We start from the raw sequence: 22735 nt of genomic DNA, 5'->3' as shown, positions 1-22735 counted from the left end.
TGATTTATTTAGTTGTGGCAGTATGGTTTCATCAGCTCTTTGTGCATTTTGTTGGCAAACAGCATTACAGGTAAGAGTCTTAAACAGTATAATAAAGCCATCAAAGAAACAGTAGCACAACAAAATACTAATGTTATCACTGCGGGGTCTGCATTCCCTCCATTTCCAAAAGAGATGGTTGAACGTCTACTGTTGGAGTACTGGCTCTTATATTGTCTGCCCTCTCTTGAGACAGAGAAGCTCTACACTCTGTTACCTGCCCCAGCAGAGAACATGCAAGGTCCTGTGTGTGGCGGATAGGGCTAGATCCTATCAGGTCATTGTGTCTGGGGCCATTAATAGAGCTCTGTTGGATGTGCCCTGTGCATACTGAGGTGTGGACCCCTGTGGTGGCCAGAGAGCTGAAGGCAGTGTGATACTGTGCCTGGCCAGTGGGAGTGATGGAGGAATGGATGGGTGTCTGAGATTTGGTCTGATTATGTGCAGGATCAAGGATGGTTTGAACACTCAGAGGTGGATGGGTGTAGGCAGAATTTACTGGGAAACATAGAGGGTAAGAGCTGCTTACTGTGGGAACAGAGGAATTGTAAGACACCTGAGAGGCTTGACAAATCACTGGAAAGCTATTGAAGGGAGAACTGAGGGCCAGTAATGGTGGACCTCCTTGGTCATGAGAGTAGGTAATGTAAGAAGAATTTGGATTTCTTGTTGGAGTTTGGAAGGCACCACACTGGTTCTGTAGCCTATGACTGGTGGCTCCTTCTCTGTCAGAGCAGCACAGGTGTAACAAGGATGACATAGGGCTAGAAGAGTGCAGCAGTGTGGGACCCTTTCCCTGGGAGGGCATACCATTGCAGCCCCACACATTTCTGGCAGGGTGGCTGATTGCTTCATGATGGAGGTGCCCGGTGGATATATTTAAAGGGACATGGGGCTGCCAGTCACTGGAAACAGTCACACTAGGACTGGGAACCATCTGTATTCCAAAAGAATATGGGGATACAGGTGAGGTATGATGAAGCATGGCCATATGAGACTGTAGGAAATGCATCATGTCATGAAGCTCCTTGGTGAGGCTTGATACTTTCTGGTTCAAATTGTTCACCTAAAAAGAAAAAGGAACAGTTGGTTGCATGGCCTAGATGCTTCAGATACTAGAATTAAAATTGGAGCAAATTCACTTAGTTTCACTTTTTTTTCTTCTATTTTTGTGTCATTAAGTTTGCCCATTATTGACTGTACCTCTCTGTTCAGTTTGCTGATGTTCTGTCTTATTTCCTCTGTCTCCAAAAGCCGGTGAGCACTTGCTTGTAACTGGTCTAAGAAGGGATGAAAAATACAATATATCTGAGACCGGCCTTTTCACTGTTGAGTAGGCACAGAATAATGAGACATCTAATCCCAAATTAGTAGGTTAAACATAGTGAAGAGACAGTCATAATGTCAAAATGTGATAACTTCTTGTTTAATCAGTCTTGCATAGTTTAGAAATAAGCATTTGTTAATGAAAAGTGTTTACTCAAGAGGGGCTTTTTGCCTCAGTTCAATGCAATTCACTTTTCATCCATTGTAAAGCTTTTCAGGGACTTTACCTGCTACATTAGTCATCGCCTCACTCTGCTCTACATTAAATTGAAATGCGTCACCATTGTCCTCAATTCCATCCACGACCCTAGCAGAGACACAAATCAATTTTGTATAATTTTAAATGGGTCCAAACTGATTACAGACTCATATTTAGATAAAGCAGGAATATGTCACCTGGGGCTAAGGCTCACTGGACTTATACAGTGCATGGAAGGCATGAGAAGCTTGACAGGCTGGTGGTTCAAGCCTGGGTCACTGGTAAGACTGGACAAATGAGAGGGAGAGAGCTGCTCATGTGTGAAAGGCTGAGGAGTAGGGCTGTGACCTCTCCTGCACGGAACAGGTGACTGGCAAGGATGGAGTGCACTGAGGTGGCTGAGCTCATCTCCTAACAGGGTGCTGAGACAGGGCTGATGGACAGAGCCACCCATTCCTTGTGGCAGAGGGACTCTTCTCTGCTGAGAGTGTCTCATGTTGTCTCCATGTTCTGCAGCACCTGCCTCAATGATATAGGGTAACGTTTGGTCCATAGAAACATGACCCTGTGCAGAAGAAGGGTGGGAAGTTAGGTGTCTTGCTTTGATTTGTAGAAATAAATTGAAGCTGCTAGAGTCTGCAAGTTTTTGAGGGTAATTGCCCCTTTTATCATTGTACAATCAAGGTTTAAAAGTACAGTAAAGTGGGATATCACTAAGTGTAAAAACACTTGCAGGGAGTTAGATTTAACTTCTGGTGTCACATGTTAAATCAGTGGTGTTGACATGCACCAGAGAGAGTGCTGAATAAAATGTAAGAGCAAAATTGAAAGTTCTTGTTTACTGCAGCAGATCAGAAAACAACCAAACAAACAAACATTTACAGTCTTGCTACATTCAATTCAATTCAAACAACTTAGGGGTGATTTGTTTGGAGCAGCTTGTTACACAGCACAATAAAATAGAACAGAAATAAATAACAGTATAAAACAAACAAGAACTATAAGAAAAAGACCTGAAAAACATGCAGATGATGAAAAGAAGAATCGCCATTCACTTACATTATTAAGTGAACAGATCTTATTGACACTTCTTCTCTGTATGAAGTTGCAAGCGAGCCAGTAAGGTTACGTCTCTGAAAACAGTCTTTGTGGGGCCTATGACTTTCTCATACATTATGCAAAACAAAGTGTGCACATAATACTGATTTTATCAGTGCAACAACATCTTCATTGCCTCTCATTTTAAAAGCCTTGCTTTATTGAGTTTTACAGTAGGCCTATCTGCAGATTTCTTTTAGGCTTGTTCTGTAGAACTGTCACTTAAATTTTGCACTTGTTTTTAGCTACATTTGACATCTTCTTCTCAGATATATGCATGCATTTAGGCAGTTAATGTGCCTTTGTTACACATTTATCATAACTTTTTTTAAGTAAAGCAGACTAACGCTTTGTGATGAAAACATAGAAAGTACATTAACAGAATACCAGAGGAATCAAGCAGATTTAGGCTCATGTAATTATCTTAATGAGGCACACATACCTGAGGCAGCTTGGGAATCTTGGGAGTCCATGGAAACTTTGCTACTCCCTAGAGATATTGAAGTCAAAATTAACGAGAGAGTACACATTATATTTGGTGGCAAATTATAGGTATGTTTCTATTAAAAGGAACAAAGAATTCAGTCACTGGTACATTGAAATGTCTGTCTCTCTCTGCAGTGTTTTTGCATAACCTAAAAATACCAGTAATTGTCTTACTTTAGTTTCATTGCCATCTCTCAAGTTGTAGGTGAGGTTGTGGTGGATGTCGGAGCTGAACCGGCTGCCATACTCCGGGTACAACCCAAGGACCTCCCTCAAAGCCCTAACACTGATGTACTGTAAGTCACAGTAGGTCAGTGCCTTCACATCTGCATTAGTCTTGATCACCTGATCATGTTCTGGAAGATCGGCTCCAATAAGGTCACCTCTGCCTGTAAATAAAAGGGTTACAACAAGGTCCAACACATTTAAAAGATGCAAAATTAGCAAGAGAGGGAATATTTCACGCTTGATACAAACTGACCTAGAATGGCCAGGACCATGCCATCTTTAAGAACCTCCAGGGAACCTGAGCAGACAAAATAGTTGGCTTGTAGGGCGTCTCCATGGCGGATAAGGTATTCTCCTGGAGCACAAAAGGAGGTCTTGATGTGCAGGGAGAGGGAGCGCAGACATCCTCTGCTAGCTGGCTCAAATACAGGCAGCTGCAGGATGTCTTTGTTCAGATGCATGGCAATGTCAGCTCGCAGTTCATCTGGGAAGTCATGCAGCAACTAAGATAGAAGATAGGAACAATTAAGCCTTATTTACCACACTGTTTTGCATTTTTATAGTCCAACTGTTCTGCTGCAACACTTGAGGAGATAGCTCAATCTCTATTGACAATATCACTGTCTCTTCACCTGAAAAAGTGACAGACTGCACACTGCCCATATCAAAAATAATTTCCCTGTTGATGGCTCCGCTGACATACTGTAGGTGGAGCTCATGTGTTGAATAAAAACTTGTGTAAAGGACAGAGTAGCTGTCATAAGCTGGCTGTAACTATGCACTATCTTAGATCTTTTTTATATTTCATTAAGGGAACATGTTTATATATTAGACATAGATTTGGATGCACATGCCATACATCAACTGTAAGTTGAATCTCATGTCCAGCAGAGATGACTCTTTGCATCTGGCAAAGTTAGTCTTTTAGGGGAAGTGGTGAAGGCCAAATCAAAATGAAAAGCACTTGTGCACAACAGGTGCCCTGGGTGTCCAGGAATGCTCATGTTGCTCTATTTCAGCTTATTACGCTAATAATATTTACTGATAATGTTTGTGTGTTTGCTATGTAGTAAAAAGAAAATCAGTGCAACTCTAAATGGGCCCTAATTTAAAATTCATTCATTCATTTTCTACCGCTTAATCCCTGGAGGGGGTCACGGAGCCAATCCAAGCCAGCAATCAGGCAAAGGCGGGGTACACCCTGGACAGGTCGCCAGTCCATCACAGGGCCGACACATAGACGAACAACCATACACACGAACACATACACTCCTATGGGCAAATTAGAGACACCAATCAACCTAAGCCACATGTCTTTGGACTGTGGGAGGAAGCCGGAGTACCCGGAGAGAACCCACGCAAGCACGGGGAGAACATGCAAACTCCACACAGAAAGGCCCTAGGTGGGGCCTGAACCCGGAACCTTCTCGCTGTGAGGCAATGGTGCTAACCACCGCGACACCGTGCTACCCCCTAATTTAAAATATTTAACAAAATGTTTCATTTAAGGCATTTGCTAAATTGTTTTTTGGGGGTATTTGACTTTGAGGTACTATTTAAAGTAACCAAAAATATTTAAATACTCCTTTCACCACTGCTAAATACAAGAACAAACAAAAGGACAGATTGTGGTTTTGAAGGCTGATACACTCACATGACATGTCAAGCTGCTCAGTAAAAGTAGAAATGAGGTGTTAAAGCCAACATGTTCACAGAAACCAGTGTCTGTTACCTTCAGTGAGCAGTGAATTAATTATCTACAGATGGTGATGGTGAGGGTGTTAATGAGTATGCTTTTTGTTTCAGCTCCAACCCTTGTAATTACTGGGAGCTTCTCCTAGATGAGTTCTGGCATTGTTACTGAAGTTATATTTGTAACAAAGTGACTTCTACTTAAGGAAATGCAATAAGAGTTCAATTCTCTGGAGTCAGGAGAATTTTAGGTGACCCATTTTAAGGATGGCATTTCTGAATCAAGAATCTAGCACCCACATAAAATGTACTTTTTCACCATGAAACAAAAACACATTACTACAGCCCACACAATCAGTAGTTCCTATACAGTTCAGTTACTTATTAAAAAGAGACAAAATGTAACAGAAAAACTATTTGAAGATATCACAGGTAAAGGAATACTTTAGCCAAGTGAGCCACAAGAACACTGCTAATTTGCGACTCACCTCATTGGCATTGATGCCATTGTTGACTGACCAAGTGGCCTGGAAATATTCCAGCATTCTCTGCTTCAGCTGCTGAGGTAGCCGGTGCACACGTACGAAGTCTTTCAGATCCTTCATTCGGGTGTGATAGAGAGAGCGCCGCGAGTACATGCGCTGGATGATGGCTGTTACATTGCCAAAGACCACTGCATGCATCAGCGCTGGAGGTAGGAGAGGAAGTAGCCTTCTCAGAATATTTGTCACAATTCTGTGAATTTTCTGTCATCACCGGTAAACTTACCACCCATGAGCATAATACAGACGGAAAAGATTTTCTCGGCATCTGTATTGGCACACACATTGCCAAAACCCACACTGGTTAGGCTACTAAGGGTGAAGTAGAGAGAGGCAATATAGGCGCTAGGCATGGAGGGACCACCCATGGTGCTGTTGATGTATGGCGTCTCAAGACGCTTTCCCAGCTCCTGAAGCCAGCCTGGTGGACAAGGTCAAAAGATGGTTAGGTAAAACTCATGGAAAATCAGTTTTATTTTGTTTTTCTTTGACTCTGCTTCCGTAGATGACCCCCTGTCCTTTGGTAGAGAATATGATGTGTGATAGGTGATATAATGTGGAATGATATAATGTGTTACTGATGATATAACAAAAGTAGTCTGTGACCTACACTTCCTCTGGATTGTTGCAACAAAGTAGATGTTGAAATTATGCCGAGGTATTCAGGCATTCAAGCATGACTAGAGATGTGCAGTGCTGGTTCACTGGGGCTGCCAGGAGAGACACTAAAATGGTTGACTGAGTGAGAAAGAACATTATACCTTGATTCAGTGGTGTGGGAGCTGTCAAACACACATACAATGTGCCCACCTATGTCCCAGGTAACGGGGTCACTGCTTTCTATCTCCTTGCGTCCAATGACGTACCAGACGCAAGCCATCCAGTGAGCCAGCAGAGCGAACACAGACATGAGCAGGGTCAGGACCACAGCACTGTACTGAGAGTAGCGATCCAGCTTCTGTAACAGGCGCAGTAGGCGCAGCAGGCGGACCGTCTTCAACAAGTGCACCAGCGAGGTCTGGACAGGGGGAAGGAGAACATACAATCTGCATCATTTTTGCATGATTTCTTAATAGCCTGTTTCTACACACATAGTTTTGTTCTAAATAGTTTCACTGGTACAATATAACCTATGATGACCCATCCTTTTTTCCCTTTAACTGTAATTCGGTGTCTTTTAATAATTTGTATTGCATATGCTCTGAATTTAATATTACTATTAGGAAACATTTTTTTAACCAGAAAAAAAAAACAAGGCTGCACTTAAACAGATGGCCTGTGTGTCATCTGAGGCTTGTGGCAAAGTAAGACTACTCCATGAGAAGTAATGTTTATCTTAAATTAAAGATAAAACTGAAGCGAGCTGAGAACTGAGAATACTCAGTGAAGTAGGTGAATGTAGTGCTCCGGGGAGAATAACACTACTAAAACACTGGCTCGTCTTCCAGTTAGAGTAAAGAGAGAGGAAAGTATAAAACCCAAGGTCATACTGTACTTTCAGACACATAAAATGATTATCTTACCACCGTGATGTTGAAAGCGTAGAGAAGGTCAAAGGGCAACGCTGCAATCAGATCGACAAAGAACCATGTGGTGCAGTAATGGAGACAGATGGATCGGGTGTCGTACACTACCTGACCTGACTGACTCACATAGCTGGTACGAAAATTCAGGACAATATCTGAAAATGAGGAATGAGAACAGAAGGAAAAGAAAATGATCACAAAACAGAAATAATATGTCAAGAGAAAAAACATGTTGTCACTTACTTCAAAATACTGTGAGTGATGAGCTTCTAGCTTTGCCAGAAATCATTCATAGGACTAACTGTGTTTAGATTGTAATGCAACTAACATAACTTAGCAGATCCCGGTTGTGGGTAGCATAAATAAATAAATGATAAGATTATCAGTCAGTCAGCTTCGATTTTGCAATGTAATATTTTATGTTAGTCATCAGTTATTTGTATAAAACTACGTGCAGCAGTTGTTGTGCTGGTAATAGCTAATCAGCATTCGAATAGATAAATAAACTCATTCTACATTAACGATTGAAAAACAAGGTGAACTGCAGACTGACATTATGAAAATAATTTTTATTTGTATGCGCAAAATAATATTAGGATTTTCAGCAGCACGTGAACCACTTGAGGTGATATGTGCTTGGTGGTATATTTAGCTTTTCACTAGCACTTATGCTGAAAAGACAAGTTCTTCTCTTGTTTTTTTGCAAAAGGTTGAATGGAGAGGGTTCATGAATTTGAATGAAATTAAGTCAAGCTTTAAAGGACAAGGACAAGCATTAGACATTCAGTAGTGCTCCGCTCATAATGCCTTCACTGAGATTTCCCATAAAAATGTTTTACTTTCACAAAAAGGAAAGATTGAGCAACAGCATGTGATAAAGCCTGAGCCATTTTTAGGCTGAAACATTACTGTCTGTCTCCAGACAAACTTGCTGAGCGAGATGAAGTCAGTGAGTGCATTGTCAGATGTGCTATTACACTTCCTTTGGAGGAACAGCGGAACCAAGTGAGAGAAATCCAATTACAATTTGTAACCTGGGGCAACAGAGACATCCCCATTGGGTGAGGAAAGGTATAGGGTTTATCCACGTGTTAGGCATCGCCAGGGAAAGCACTGTAGCTCCACCGGGAAATATAGCAGCTCTGATTAGAATCAAACTGAAATCACTGTAGGAGATGTAAGAATAAAAAGATAGTGGCTGTTTTAATAAAATTAAATACATCATACCAAGTATGAAGAGCATCTCCACTGCTATATCACTGGCTATAGTGGTGCGACTGACAAGTGAGTGATGGTCACTGCCCTCATCATGACTGACAAAGCAGACGTCGTAAGGCACAGTGACAGCTACATAGAAGGTTGCTAGTAGAATTAACCAGTCCCACAAGGCCTTGGAGATGCTGTAGTGTAACAGGATGAAACGTGACTTCTTCACAGCTGCCACCTTGTACTCAGGCAGAGATGGTTTCTGGAACACACTCTGAAAGACAGGGCTCATATAAATCACATTTAAAAAAATCCTGAAAGTTTCACCAAAATTGAATTCTGAGAAGAAATGAGAATGTTGGAGAGAGGAAGTTTATTTGATTAATTTACTCTGTGTTATAAATCTGAAGTGCTTGGTTTATGTTTATGAGCACCCTGAGGAATAATCCATCTTCTGGATAAATGAAATCATATCTGAAAATGGAAAAGGATTAATGATGTGTATTTTCTTCTGTGCTGACTGAGGGTTATTATCACTATCTTAACATTTTGAATACATTTTCAGTAGACTTAAATCAACTGTTTGTGCCAACAGACTTGCTGATTGGACAGCAGTGGTTTGGATTTGGTCACAGATTTCCACTGGAAGTTAAAGTGCCTATGCCATGCTTTTCGGTTTTCTGACTTATCTACAATGTTACAACGGTGAATTATCATCTTAAAAGTGACTGAAAGCCCAAAAAAAGACATGTAGCTGTGTTGTTGTACTTATATACAGAAGCAAATTGGTCTCACAAACTCACTGGTGGGACTTTTTTTCCAGCTATGTAGTCTAACACAATAGTTCATGGATTTCCTGGAAGGGTCATATTCTCCTGGCTGTGCATGTTCATGTGAGCTTGCCTGACATCCACTGGCACCATTTTAAAAGCTGAATTTTTCAACTGCATACAGTTTTGTGTATATATTTTACTTCTAGCTGCCTGCATCTGACCAGATGATGTGGAGAAAAATTCAGGTTACTGCATGTTCAGGAATGTTCCTGTACAGGGACTCGCTGTTTTACCTGACCGGGTCTAACATGGTGTGAATGAAGCAGCTGAAAACCCATGATCAGCCGGCCAGTGAAGCCCCCCACAGCAGTGAATGATCAGCTCATCAACACTGAATTCCCCTGGAGCACAGTACCTGTTTGTTTTGATGGCTTAAGGCCAGTATGTCTGCTGCATGTGATGGTTTACAGGTTAGAAAGAGGATTCTAAGGATCTATGATGTTATTGTCGGTGCAACGCTACCTGTTTACCTGTAACGCAAGGGATTTATGGGAGATGACCGATTGGATTTAACAGCCTTGAAACTATTTGTAAGAGAATGAAGGTTCTACTACAGGGTGGGATGTAACGGTAAATTTAAAAACCACATATTGCATGCCTGCTAATGTGTTGTTTCTGTAGAAAATTGTTGTAAGGCGGGCAAGGATACTGTGTCTGCATTATGCCAGTTAAAATATGGGGTTTCTTAATTACCTGCTTTGTTTAGAGTGTTGCACATCTCATTTCATTGGTACATATACCATTTTTTATCTGTCTATGGAGGAGAAATTCAAATTATTTAATGCTGCTGTGGTTCATTGTGTGGTCCACTCAACACAACACCAGCAACGGGAGCTGTGCACGTTCACAAACTATCCTCTTGTTTTCAAGAAGAGGCTCTTGGGTTTTATCATTCTGATAAAATAATTACAAACTATTCAGAGTTATGATGGGTGCAAAGCTAATCTAGAGGTACCTATGATTAAATATTAAATGGCTAGAAATGAGCATGCCATGGGCTCTTTAAGTGTTATCTGCATATACATGATATATGATGTAAATTTTAGGTATAAAGAGAAAAATGCTTTTATTGGGACTCACATTGGTCAGTTTCCTCTGGCCTCTTTTGGAGAACATGTTGGTCAGGCCATGCAGGATAGTCCTCCCCCTCTCTTGAGCTTGGGAAAAGTGTGGTCTGTTGTTTTTCTTTCCCTGGTGAGCAGTTTCTGACAGACCTGCGAGCAAAATTATAATACTAAGTTGTGCCATATTCATTTTAGCTTTAAATTATAGAAACAGATGTAGCAGGACGACAACATGATGTAAATAAAAGAGGGACTGTTAACAGCTAGGACATGCAGGTAACCAGGCCTCACCATCTCCTCTGGTGAAATGATGGCATTTCCCATATGACTCACTGACATCTTTGAAAGACAGGAGGAACAACACCACCTCCCCTTTCTCATTTTTAATTGGCACAATATCCAGGAGGCACCAAAATGGATTTCCTGAGGACATCAGAAAAAGATAGTGAGAGTGGTTAATAATAAGGATAGACAGTTTTCCCCAAATATGTTGACTGGATTTCTGTTATCTACTTTTGCTATTTCTATTATCGCTTATTCTTATAACCTCCTCTCACTTATTGCTTTCACAATAAAAGAAATTGAAATAGTTTGAAATGAAAATATCACACAGGTTTAAATTCAAAATTAATTAATGTGTTTCTGAGTCAGTGGCCATACTCACCATTTTTCCTATAGAAGCGGACCTCTCCCTGGTACTCCTGCTGGCCCTCCAGAGCTTTGTCTATCTGTTGGATCACACTTTCATTGGTCTCGGCCCCATGGAGGAAGCTGCAGGTACAAGTTTTCTGCATCACCTCAGTTCTAACAAAGCCGGTCAGCTCGCAAAACCCGTCAGAGCAGTACACGATGGGGTAGCCATAGCGACCCTGAGCATTTCCTAGTAGGAAGTTACTGTCTGTGAGGGGAAATCAAAGAGGACCAAGGTTGGAGGTAAAGCTACTACATGGCATTAATAAAATAGACTGAACAACAGGGAGTATGTTGTGCTTTTCTGACTGAACAGCTGTGACACAGCTTGAGACAGATGCAGCTCTGACAGTATTCAGACATAGCAACCAGCTTAAATCTCAGTCATTTGCTCTGCCTTTAAACTCAGATCCCTTAACCTAGTGTACATCAGAGAGGGCTTTGAATTATCCTGGTGCTGTGTTTGCAGACTAAGGATATATGTAGGGTCACAGGCGGCCCGATGGGGGACCGCTGCCTCTGTGAGGCTCTGGCCCTTAATTAGCATGTGGAACTTTTTTTCATTTTCCCACTGGTTATGCAGTAAATTACAGATTTATTTTTTGCATTAAACAAGTGTTGAATGTCTTTTTAAAAATTCTGTTTTATAAACCATATGAAAAAATGTATTTTGCAAAACTGTGACAGTGGAATTCAATACCCAAATTACAGTCATTTGCCAGTTTATTAATTAGTTCTTGCTGAAATAACTTTAACATTCAGTGATTACATACCCAACTTGCAAAAGAAATAATCCTTATGCATCCCCACTTTGGATGCATAAGGATTATTTCTTTTGCGAGTGGTGGGGATGAAGATCTTGATTCCACTCAGACAGAAATAAAACCCAAACATGTTTGCTAACTGCTGGAACACTGAAGAGTCATTTTAGGGCAGGAAGTGTAGGTGGTGAAGCTGAAGAAAATAATCATGAAACCCTGCCTGTTAACCCTTCAATATTTAGACAGATAGCCAGTCTCCACTGCAGGTTTCTTTAAATGATTCGATTGTTCTTTGAATGCAAGTGAACTAAACCTGAAACAAATATGTTTGTTTGACTGTACTGCTAAACACTGTAATTATGATATTGTTGATAGGACAGTGTTGAACACCTGTGCTGCAGCCAGTTTTAATGAACACTGCTTTTCAATCTCCCTGAGGCTGAAAGGAAACACAGACTGATAATGAGACGGTTTGTTCAGACACATGTAGCTACATGATTTTTACAGTAGACCAGATAAATAAACACTGAACAGGCAGCGGTACGGTTATGTTAATTTCAGAAGTAAAGACATGCAATTAGTGATGCGTGGACATTATTCTTCCTGGTATGTGTGCACTTAATCTCACAAAAACTAAATTAAGATCTTTCCATGCTTGTGTTGCCATAGCAATTTCTGCAGAAGAAAACTGAAACATATGGCAATACTGAAATTTGCATCTGCGAGGTTACCAAGATACTGTGCCCTCTGAAACACAGATGTATCCAAAAAAGAATCTACTAAATTTGCCTCAGTCTGATTCATGCTTACAGTAACTCGTTTATCAGATCTGACTGACTTAGACTGTTTAAGTGCTTACACTGAATGATAGAGAATGAGTTAGACATTGGTTAAGATAAAATGACTCCTCAGGTAAAACTACAGCCTCTTGAAATCTTTGAGATATTTTCAATGTTTCAATAACCTAATCGCCTACATTCTTTTTTCTTCGGTATTGATGCAGATCAGTCAGGTTCCTGTCTCAGCTGTGGTATTCTTAAACAAAGGTAGCCTGTATGCTGATTGACTTTCTTACTGCCTAGGATCAGGCCCTCAGCTTGTTTCTATACCTTTATGGTTTTCAAGAGAACAACAGGGTTCACACTGACAACCATCATCAATGTGGGACTAGCTAAAGGATTGTGTACTTGTCATTTGTTAGTCAATGTTCATTCCTAAAGCTGATGTACTGTAATAGTGAATTATAGCAAATACATTTGCTTACCTCCCTAGTTCGACTGGGCATTCGCTTCTTAGTGAATTATAGCAAATACATTTGCTTTGCTTACCAACTCACCTCCTTAGTTCGACTGGGCATTCGCTTAAGGCATTTGCTTCTTTTCAGTTAAATTGCAATCACTCAAACACTATTACTGTTATCAGTAATTATCCATGACAGCACTTGTGGGGAGGAGATGCACTTCAAACACCTACTTAAGCAATTAGCAGAAGGGTTTCTGAAAAGCAGGGATAACACAAAGCTACAGCTTTCACTGCCTGATACTGTACAGTTATATCACTGGAACAACTTTAAATATAGACCCTGCAGTCCACAATATATAAATATATTCAATATTGTAAAAGTTAGTCTAAACTGTGAAATTAACTCAGTCTCCATCTGACATTAACTTAATTATTTGAAGGTGGTGATGAATCTGATGAAAACAATTAAAGGAGCATTAATAGCGTCTCTACTCTATCTTTTCAAAATGCAGTCAGTCATATTGGCTCCACCTGCCACCTGGAGAAGGTTATAAGAAGCATTTTGTAAACCTTGAGTAGTCATTTCAAACAGCCAGCCAAGGAGGCCCCATCGTCTGCTAAAAGTCCAAAACACTGGCTGCCAGATTGAAGAGGCCATGTTTCTTTTGCACAGAGAAAGTCGGGCTGAGAAAGAGCAAAAACCAGGGTTAACAGACGTTTGGCTTTTTGAGATGGGCAGTGTTAAAAGCAGCCAAAGAACTCTAAATTAATTCAGATGTGGTGCTTTTCCTTCTGGATGTGTTAACATTAGGGACATGATCATGGTTTTACATTTATATTGAATTCATATATTTTAATTTCAAATTATTCAAGCTTGGTATAATGTCAGTGCTTTGTTCCACATTAGCAGTAACCACAGAGTTCTACTGGGATTTCCACATTTACTCGTTAGTCAGCTAATGCTAGCTTTGGACTGGAGGCTGCATTTTGTTCAGGTTGTTGCAACCAGGCATCTGTAGTTTACACTGTTGCTAGGAAACAAGACGTGATGAGAAGGGCAAAGAGCAGTTCGGAGGGGCTTCTGGTGTGAGTTTGCTATGAGTCTCACTAGACCCTCTAGCAGCTGAATAGAAATTAGGTAGATTAGTTTTCTGAGAATGAATGTGTAACACTGCCACAGACTGTTAACTGGCTGTTGTCCCCTGCATAATTTCATTTTATTCATTTTCCCGCTCACATATGAGAGTCATTGAAATATTACCTCCCACTGCTGATTCCTTAGTCATTTTGTATCCGCACTGTAGACATTCACACTTTTTTCTGTACAATGACACGAGTTGAAACACTTATAGCTCTGCAATTTTCCCCTTTTTGTCAAAGAGATGTCATTACACACACACACAAAAAAAAATTCAATTCAACTGCAACAGATTCAAGGCAGTTCTTAGACTGAATTGTGCTCTGCTCTAAGGCCATCTCTCGTCAGTTGGCCCCTTCACTTTCCACTCATTACTTGGTCAATCTGCCCACTTTCACATGTGATACAGAAGTATTGGAGCAGCTAAGGCTGAGAAAATGCTGCACTGATGTGTGTATGTGTGAGTGAAAGCAAAGGAAGGACAACATAATGTAGGAATGGAGGATTTGTGTGTGCATGCATGTGTAATATGGACCTACAGCAGAAATTGTGTTTTCACGCTGTATTTGTTAAGTTGTAAAGGACAGTCTGACACTGTCACTCCTCTCATCTTGCTCTGGAAAGAGCTCTGCTGATGACTTTATGCTCTACAGATTTTGAGGCAGGAACAAAGCATAAACCAACAAAACAATGGTCATTTAATTTATTTAATTACAAGTATCTGAATGTACTTGTTGATAAAACCAGATAATGCCTTTAGAAAATATTCAGACCCCTTCACTGTTTTTGTACATTTTATTCTATTGTACATTTAAATTTAAATGCATCTGGATTGGAAAAGCTTTGAATATTTTTGTAAATGGGAGATTTCACTTTTTTTTCTAATATAATAAATTTGCAAAAACTTCTAAAAACATGTTTTCACTTTGCCATTGTGGATAATTGAATAAAGAATGAAGTATAAAGATGGCATTTTTATCCATTTAAATTTAAAATCTACAATGTGAGTGTAGACTTTTTGCAAAGTTGGCTAAAACAAAAGGAATCCCAACCCATTATGAAGCTACTGTAATTATTAAACAAATGGCATCTATTTACAGCAGTGTCAAATAGCCAGTTTTCATCAAAAGATTAACACCTCCACTGTCTAATTTAATTGCGCCTCTCCTGCTACCGGTACACGATGTGCCCTACGCTTGGCATCAAAGAAAATAGGAACATATCTTGCAATAGTCTATCCTTTGACAAAAATGAAGCGCTGGATATTTTAAAGATAAATATTTTCATGACAATATGTGAAAAACATATAGAAGACGCAAAAGTTCTTACAGTGTTTGTTTGACAGATTTCTAATTAGAGGAAAGATGAGGAATGTAAACTCTGCAGCCTTGAAGTTGAAGGATTGTATTTAGTGTTTGTTTTTGTGTTTGTTTCAAAGAAAGACCTTGACTGAGCAATGCATGATTCTCAACAGTGAAACATCCTAACAAGCAACACAATGGCTCAGCAAATGCCTTTAATGACTACGCTGTCTGTCTCCATTTATGGTTTTGGTTCAGGTTAACTTTCAGTCTCATAATTGAATCCCAGTGCTGTTCAACACATGTACTGACAGCGGTGTTTCTCAGTGCCAGTCACAATCATAAACAGGGTAACCAAAAATGTCACAGACTAACATCCTAAAAGCTAGACTTAGCTGGGAGAGTTGCATCTTTAAAACTGAGACAAAACCATTTGCAGGCAACACAATTTTGATTGTATAATGTGCGTCCCTTGAGAAGAAGCTGAAAATACACTGAGTGCAGCATAGTGAACCAAAACAACCTGTACTGGCCATTGTCCACAGATGTATGTGGCCATATAGTACTGTACATACAGAACAAGTCCCACAAACTCTTTCTAACCTGCAAAATTGCAAAACCTCCTGTTGGCATAAGCAATAATGAAAGAACTAAAAGGCATTCTTGGAGAGTGTATTCAAATCAGGTTTTGCATGATCTTTTTTCTGTGTTAAAAACATCAAATTATAAAGTATAATAAAAAATTCTTCTCCAAAATATACTCACGAGTGCCATCAAAGTGGTTGGCAATAGCATCCAAGAAGGTGTTTTGTGGCGCAAGAAGGCCCTTCATCACAGGCATCTTGTACTAAAAGAAGCTGCAGACTCTCATACAGCAGCTTCCAGCAGATTATCACCATTCCCCAAAGAAGACTTGAAAGAGAACCATGGTGCCTCTCAGTGGGCTCGCATGAAACTCCTCTACAAGGTTGTAATGAAATGTAAGTTGTTTCTATTCTGTGCTGCCAAGAGAAAACCACAGACTTGCATCACACAGAAATATAATTTCTTCTTAGGAGGAGTGCTCCGAGGTGTTGTAGCTTCTCTCTCAGTATTGTTCTTCACTCTGCTCACTGCACTGCTCCAGTATCACAGTGAAGCGTCAGCCTCTCTTCAATCAGTCTGTCTCCACTCACTATGGTTCCTGCCATCCCTAAGTCCCCTGCCTCTCTCGCTACCTCCCTCTCTCATACAACAGCCTGAATCTGAACATATCTATCTAAATGGATAGATAGATCTGGCTTTGGTTGCTGTGGATACTCTGCAACACAGAGGACAAGACAATAGTTAGTCTTATTTGGAGTCTGTATAAAGATTTTTTAAAATATTTTCCCCCCAGCCCTTCTATGAACATATGGAGATCAAAGGTCAGGTTGAACAAAGCACAGAACAAGGACATTATAGCATCTGCTGCTAAGCTTGTAGAATCTATCACCTTGCTGTGTGTATCACCACATCTATATCACATTTTCTTTGCCACCCTTATATATAGGTAAACAAACACCCCCACAGCTGCTGTAACATGACAGTATAAGCCCCCCAAGCAGTTGTTCTTGAAAATGTCCCTCAGTTTTGTGTGTGTGTCAAGGAAGTGGACTATTTTCATGAGCCAGCAGAGTAGGCTACCAATCTGACACCAAAGCAGTTTGCTTTTCCTTAATTTGTACTCACTGCAATTACAAACAGCATTGTTACAGTATAAAGATACAGTATAAAAAAGGTCAAATTAATCACATATTGCTAAAAGTAAGAAACAAACATGTATCTGTGTGTATCATGTAGCCTTGTGTTACTTAAGTTTACAGTTGTAAGGCCAATATGGAAAAGCTACAACGTGGCAGCCTGTCTGTCTGCACATTGAGCTACTCAGTTCAAGAACATGTCCAATCTAGTCTAAGTCAAAGGTGTAGTTGAATGCTAGAGTGATCAGAAAATGTGGTTTTTACCTTAGAACGAGGACAGAAAATCCAGGTATTATTCCACATCATAATGCTCCTCTGAAACAAAAGCACACTGGCCAGATAGAGCCAAATAAAACAGAAACCAGTCTCAGTGAGGGACTTTGTGACTATTCACTAGTGAAAGATAAAAAGAAATCGGTTTACATTCAATACTTTTAAATGTAATACGTTAAAATTGGTGTAATTTAACATATTAGACGAAACCTGAAAACCTAGTAATACAAAATTTGATTTCTTTTTTAAAAGGAAAATATAGCCTGGGTAAGAATTAATAGCTGATGGAGAAAGTACACATCAAAAACAAGCTTTTTGAGAAATACCTGAACTATGAATGAATTTGTATTGAAGTGTTCTTGCATTAAAAAGCACAAGTGTCAAATGCCCTAGATTATTCATTTTGCAAAACTCATCCTTTGTTATATGTCTTGGTTAGCAAGTGAATATACATTAAACTGTGCTGATCAAACTGTGCTGTATAGTACCACACAGATCACACTTTTTACTTCTTATTCAGCCAGCATTATGCTGAATCAAAGGCAAATATCCTTGCTCACATTTTTGTCAAGGCAAAATTAAGTAATGGCAAAAACTATTATATATAAATGTTAATAAAATATGCAAGTATATAATATTGGATAATTTTATGTTTCAGAAATCAGGTTTTTTTCTACACGACCAGTATCACTACCTTTCCTTCCTTTTTTACCAGCACCATCTTGTGGTCCACGTTATTCCCACAATGAGATGGGCTCCTGGGTGTCATGCTAAATCAGAATACAAACATGAGCCATGTCACCCTGGTGTTATTCTGCATATTGCTGTTTAAATAAAAGTTATTATATATCAGATCATCAGTGTTCTCAATCCTCATGAAGTGATTCCAATTTGTGTAAGTAGGTTTTTCTGTTAATATTATTTCATAGCAACAAAGTTTGAAATAGGAGCCAAATAAAAATACTGCATCCACATGTCTGGAATGTTCATAGCTATAAACACCCAGCTGTCAGAATCAGTCATTTTTCAGATAGATAAATAGCGTATAATAAAACACTGGAAAAACTTTATCTTAATTTATACATAAGCACTCAGATTCTTTAAGTAAAAATAGCAATAGTACAGTGTAAAAATACTGTTAACAGTAAACATTCTGCATTTAAAATGCTACTTAAGTAATACTGCAAAGGTATTAACATCATTTTACAATAATTCATATCATGTTATTGGATTATAATTATTGAAGCATAACTGTATAACTACTGAATACTAAGTAAAGCTATCAAATAAATGTAGTGGAGTAAAAAGTACAATATTTAATTCTGAGAAGTTGAAGTATAAAGTAGCAGAAAATTAAAATCCTTAAAATAAGTAAAGCACAGAGACTCACTCTGCTCACTGCACTGCTCCAGTACCACAGTGAAGCGTCAGCCTCTCTTCAATCAGTCTGTCTCCACTCACTATGGTTCCTGCCATCCCTAAGTCCCCTGCCTCTCTCGCTACCTCCCTCTCTCATACAACAGCCTGAATCTGAACATATCTATCTAAATGGATAGATAGATCTGGCTTTGGTTGCTGTGGATACTCTGCAACACAGAGGACAAGACAATAGTTAGTCTTATTTGGAGTCTGTATAAAGATTTTTTAAAATATTTTCCCCCCAGCCCTTCTATGAACATATGGAGATCAAAGGTCAGGTTGAACAAAGCACAGAACAAGGACATTATAGCATCTGCTGCTAAGCTTGTAGAATCTATCACCTTGCTGTGTGTATCACCACATCTATATCACATTTTCTTTGCCACCCTTATATATAGGTAAACAAACACCCCCACAGCTGCTGTAACATGACAGTATAAGCCCCCCAAGCAGTTGTTCTTGAAAATGTCCCTCAGTTTTGTGTGTGTGTCAAGGAAGTGGACTATTTTCATGAGCCAGCAGAGTAGGCTACCAATCTGACACCAAAGCAGTTTGCTTTTCCTTAATTTGTACTCACTGCAATTACAAACAGCATTGTTACAGTATAAAGATACAGTATAAAAAAGGTCAAATTAATCACATATTGCTAAAAGTAAGAAACAAACATGTATCTGTGTGTATCATGTAGCCTTGTGTTACTTAAGTTTACAGTTGTAAGGCCAATATGGAAAAGCTACAACGTGGCAGCCTGTCTGTCTGCACATTGAGCTACTCAGTTCAAGAACATGTCCAATCTAGTCTAAGTCAAAGGTGTAGTTGAATGCTAGAGTGATCAGAAAATGTGGTTTTTACCTTAGAACGAGGACAGAAAATCCAGGTATTATTCCACATCATAATGCTCCTCTGAAACAAAAGCACACTGGCCAGATAGAGCCAAATAAAACAGAAACCAGTCTCAGTGAGGGACTTTGTGACTATTCACTAGTGAAAGATAAAAAGAAATCGGTTTACATTCAATACTTTTAAATGTAATACGTTAAAATTGGTGTAATTTAACATATTAGACGAAACCTGAAAACCTAGTAATACAAAATTTGATTTCTTTTTTAAAAGGAAAATATAGCCTGGGTAAGAATTAATAGCTGATGGAGAAAGTACACATCAAAAACAAGCTTTTTGAGAAATACCTGAACTATGAATGAATTTGTATTGAAGTGTTCTTGCATTAAAAAGCACAAGTGTCAAATGCCCTAGATTATTCATTTTGCAAAACTCATCCTTTGTTATATGTCTTGGTTAGCAAGTGAATATACATTAAACTGTGCTGATCAAACTGTGCTGTATAGTACCACACAGATCACACTTTTTACTTCTTATTCAGCCAGCATTATGCTGAATCAAAGGCAAATATCCTTGCTCACATTTTTGTCAAGGCAAAATTAAGTAATGGCAAAAACTATTATATATAAATGTTAATAAAATATGCAAGTATATAATATTGGATAATTTTATGTTTCAGAAATCAGGTTTTTTTCTACACGACCAGTATCACTACCTTTCCTTCCTTTTTTACCAGCACCATCTTGTGGTCCACGTTATTCCCACAATGAGATGGGCTCCTGGGTGTCATGCTAAATCAGAATACAAACATGAGCCATGTCACCCTGGTGTTATTCTGCATATTGCTGTTTAAATAAAAGTTATTATATATCAGATCATCAGTGTTCTCAATCCTCATGAAGTGATTCCAATTTGTGTAAGTAGGTTTTTCTGTTAATATTATTTCATAGCAACAAAGTTTGAAATAGGAGCCAAATAAAAATACTGCATCCACATGTCTGGAATGTTCATAGCTATAAACACCCAGCTGTCAGAATCAGTCATTTTTCAGATAGATAAATAGCGTATAATAAAACACCGGAAAAACTTTATCTTAATTTATACATAAGCACTCAGATTCTTTAAGTAAAAATAGCAATAGTACAGTGTAAAAATACTGTTAACAGTAAACATTCTGCATTTAAAATGCTACTTAAGTAATACTGCAAAGGTATTAACATCATTTTACAATAATTCATATCATGTTATTGGATTATAATTATTGAAGCATAACTGTATAACTACTGAATACTAAGTAAAGCTATCAAATAAATGTAGTGGAGTAAAAAGTACAATATTTAATTCTGAGAAGTTGAAGTATAAAGTAGCAGAAAATTAAAATCCTTAAAATAAGTAAAGCACAGAGACTCCAAAATTGTACTTAAGTACAGTTCTTGAGTAAATGTACTTAGTTACATTCCACCACTTTATAAAATATCCTTAGATCTGATAGGAAACACATGCAAGAATGACTAAAGACATGTTGTCAGCTTTATGATTTTATTATATACATATGTACAAAATTACGTCTCCAACATTGTCTGACAGGCAAATGCAAATGATATCACATTCAAAAAGGCTCAGTTCAAAGAACATTATGAAATAGTTTCCACATGAGCAAACCTACATTTATAAGATAAATCCCACTTATTTTGCCAGTGTTATCTACCTACATTTCAACAGTGTCCCAGTATACTTGAGGAACCCATTTTCAAACAGACAGGGGAGGAGGTGATGGTAGTTCCTGACTGAGATATCCAGTCCATGTACTGCTCTCCAGCCCTCTCTTCAGTCCTTTTCCCCAAAGTCAGGATCCCTTCTGCTTGGTTCCTGGAGCTTTGGAGGAGTTGGTAGAGTCGGCTCTGCAAGCGGTGCTCGCCTTCTCTCCGTTTACCCAGCGTGAGGATGCCAGTGGCAGCATCTTCTGTGAGCGGTCCCCCTGAGTTCTTACTGCCAGAACGACACAGCAACACATGGAGGCGGCAGGAGCGAGATGGTTGTGTGCAGCACTTGGATATATTGTGAGCATTACAGGTCAGGTGAGACAGAAGCAACACCAAGACCAGCACGAGGACTTTCTGCTGGGTGAAAGAGATTAGTTTATGTTCAGATAAACTAATACAAAGATCAAAGGTCCATGTGTAGTTGGGCAGACCGAAAGAAACAAGAAGTGCTTTTGAAATATACTTTTTATAGAGTAATTTAGTGGTATTTAAAATGTATAATTGCTGATTATTGCAAACTGAGGGCCCAGCAGACAAGGGCGGAAGTCGGAGGACCCAGAAGAAACCCACACAGGCAGGAGAGGACATGCAAACTTCACATAAAAGGCCCTAGTCAGCACCATTGTGCTGCCCCATAAAACCTCCTGTTAGAAAAAGCATCCTGAAAGAACAGAATGATCTTATTTTGCAAAGGTTGTGCAATTGAAAATGTGGGATTTAGCAATTATAATGGGCTAACAGGCAATTTACCTACATCCTAGGCTATAATTTGTAAATTTTTATTTTATAGGAACAGATACATAATAACAGAGGGGCACATACTGTATAGTCTAAGCTAATTTGCAACCCTTTTTCTTAGATACTGGTAATGAGACTAAACATAAACACTGACGTATGATACTACAGGAAGATACTGATTTCAGTGGCAGCGTCAGGCCCTGTTATGATCTATATTGATTCCCTGGACAGGGAAATCCATTTACCCAAAATGTGTGCTACAATTTAGTGTAAATGCAACCTAAGTGGTTTCATATTGTGGTTTCACCATCTCAATGCAACACTTAGGATTTTAGTGACATGGTGAAACAGTTTCAGGTGTAAAAATGCATAGCGTCTCAGTAAAGCTAAAAGATACAGTGCCTTGCGAAAATATTCGGCCCCCTTGAACTTTGCGACCTTTTGCCACATTTCAGGCTTCAAACATAAAGATATAAAACTGTAATTTTTTGTGAAGAATCAACAACAAGTGGGACACAATCATGAAGTGGAACGAAATTTATTGGATATGTCAAACTTTTTTAACAAATAAAAAAACTGAAAAATTGGGCGTGCAAAATTATTCAGCCCC

The 22735-nt window shown here is 39.1% G+C and overlaps 2 protein-coding genes across 4 annotated transcripts in view; both read right to left on the bottom strand.

Annotated features, from left to right (window-relative positions):
• kcnh4a (potassium voltage-gated channel, subfamily H (eag-related), member 4a) lies at positions 1-16605 on the bottom strand. 2 transcript variants are annotated; one of them, XM_020607424.1, is made up of 16 exons: positions 16137-16599; positions 10904-11137; positions 10531-10662; positions 10256-10389; positions 8364-8616; positions 7134-7291; positions 6421-6628; positions 5837-6031; positions 5557-5756; positions 3630-3879; positions 3323-3537; positions 3105-3152; positions 1762-2129; positions 1593-1672; positions 1243-1319; positions 1-1105 (listed from the first exon to the last, which is right to left on the bottom strand). In XM_020607424.1, exons 1-16 carry the CDS (start codon positions 16210-16212, stop codon positions 137-139), a joined length of 3597 nt encoding a protein of 1198 aa, XP_020463080.1. In that variant the 5' UTR covers positions 16213-16599; the 3' UTR covers positions 1-136. The 2 variants fall into 2 exon arrangements, 1 of the variants encoding a protein (XP_020463080.1); XR_002275485.1 differs by lacking the exons at positions 1-1105; positions 1243-1319; positions 1593-1672 and having other exon boundaries at positions 2076-2129; positions 2624-3152; positions 16137-16605.
• Positions 16606-21198: 4593 nt separating this feature from the next.
• hcrt (hypocretin (orexin) neuropeptide precursor) overlaps positions 21199-22735 on the bottom strand; it is a 4288-nt gene continuing 2751 nt past the window's right edge. Inside the window, exon 2 of one of the 2 annotated variants that reach the window (XM_020607302.1) lies at positions 21199-21744. In XM_020607302.1, the coding sequence (XP_020462958.1) occupies positions 21340-21744 (405 nt within the window). In that variant the 3' untranslated portion in view covers positions 21199-21339. The remainder of the gene's footprint in view (positions 21745-22735) is intronic. The other variant, XM_020607303.1, reaches the window with a different exon arrangement.

Source organism: Monopterus albus, unplaced genomic scaffold, assembly GCF_001952655.1.
Source record: "Monopterus albus unplaced genomic scaffold, M_albus_1.0 scaffold85.1, whole genome shotgun sequence".
NCBI lineage: Eukaryota > Metazoa > Chordata > Actinopteri > Synbranchiformes > Synbranchidae > Monopterus > Monopterus albus.
Note: the sequence above shows the minus strand (reverse complement) of the source record. Positions and strands in the feature narration are given on the sequence as shown.

Coding starts and splice junctions, on each gene's coding strand:
- kcnh4a (XM_020607424.1), bottom strand. CDS start 16,212: ATGCCTGTGATGAAGGGCCTTCTTGCGCCACAAAACACCTTCTTGGAT. Junction 1,673..1,761: donor CCAGTGAGCCTTAGCCCCAG/GTGACATATTCC, acceptor TGTCTCTGCTAG/GGTCGTGGATGGAATTGAGG. Junction 1,320..1,592: donor GGCGATGACTAATGTAGCAG/GTAAAGTCCCTG, acceptor ATCCCTTCTTAG/ACCAGTTACAAGCAAGTGCT.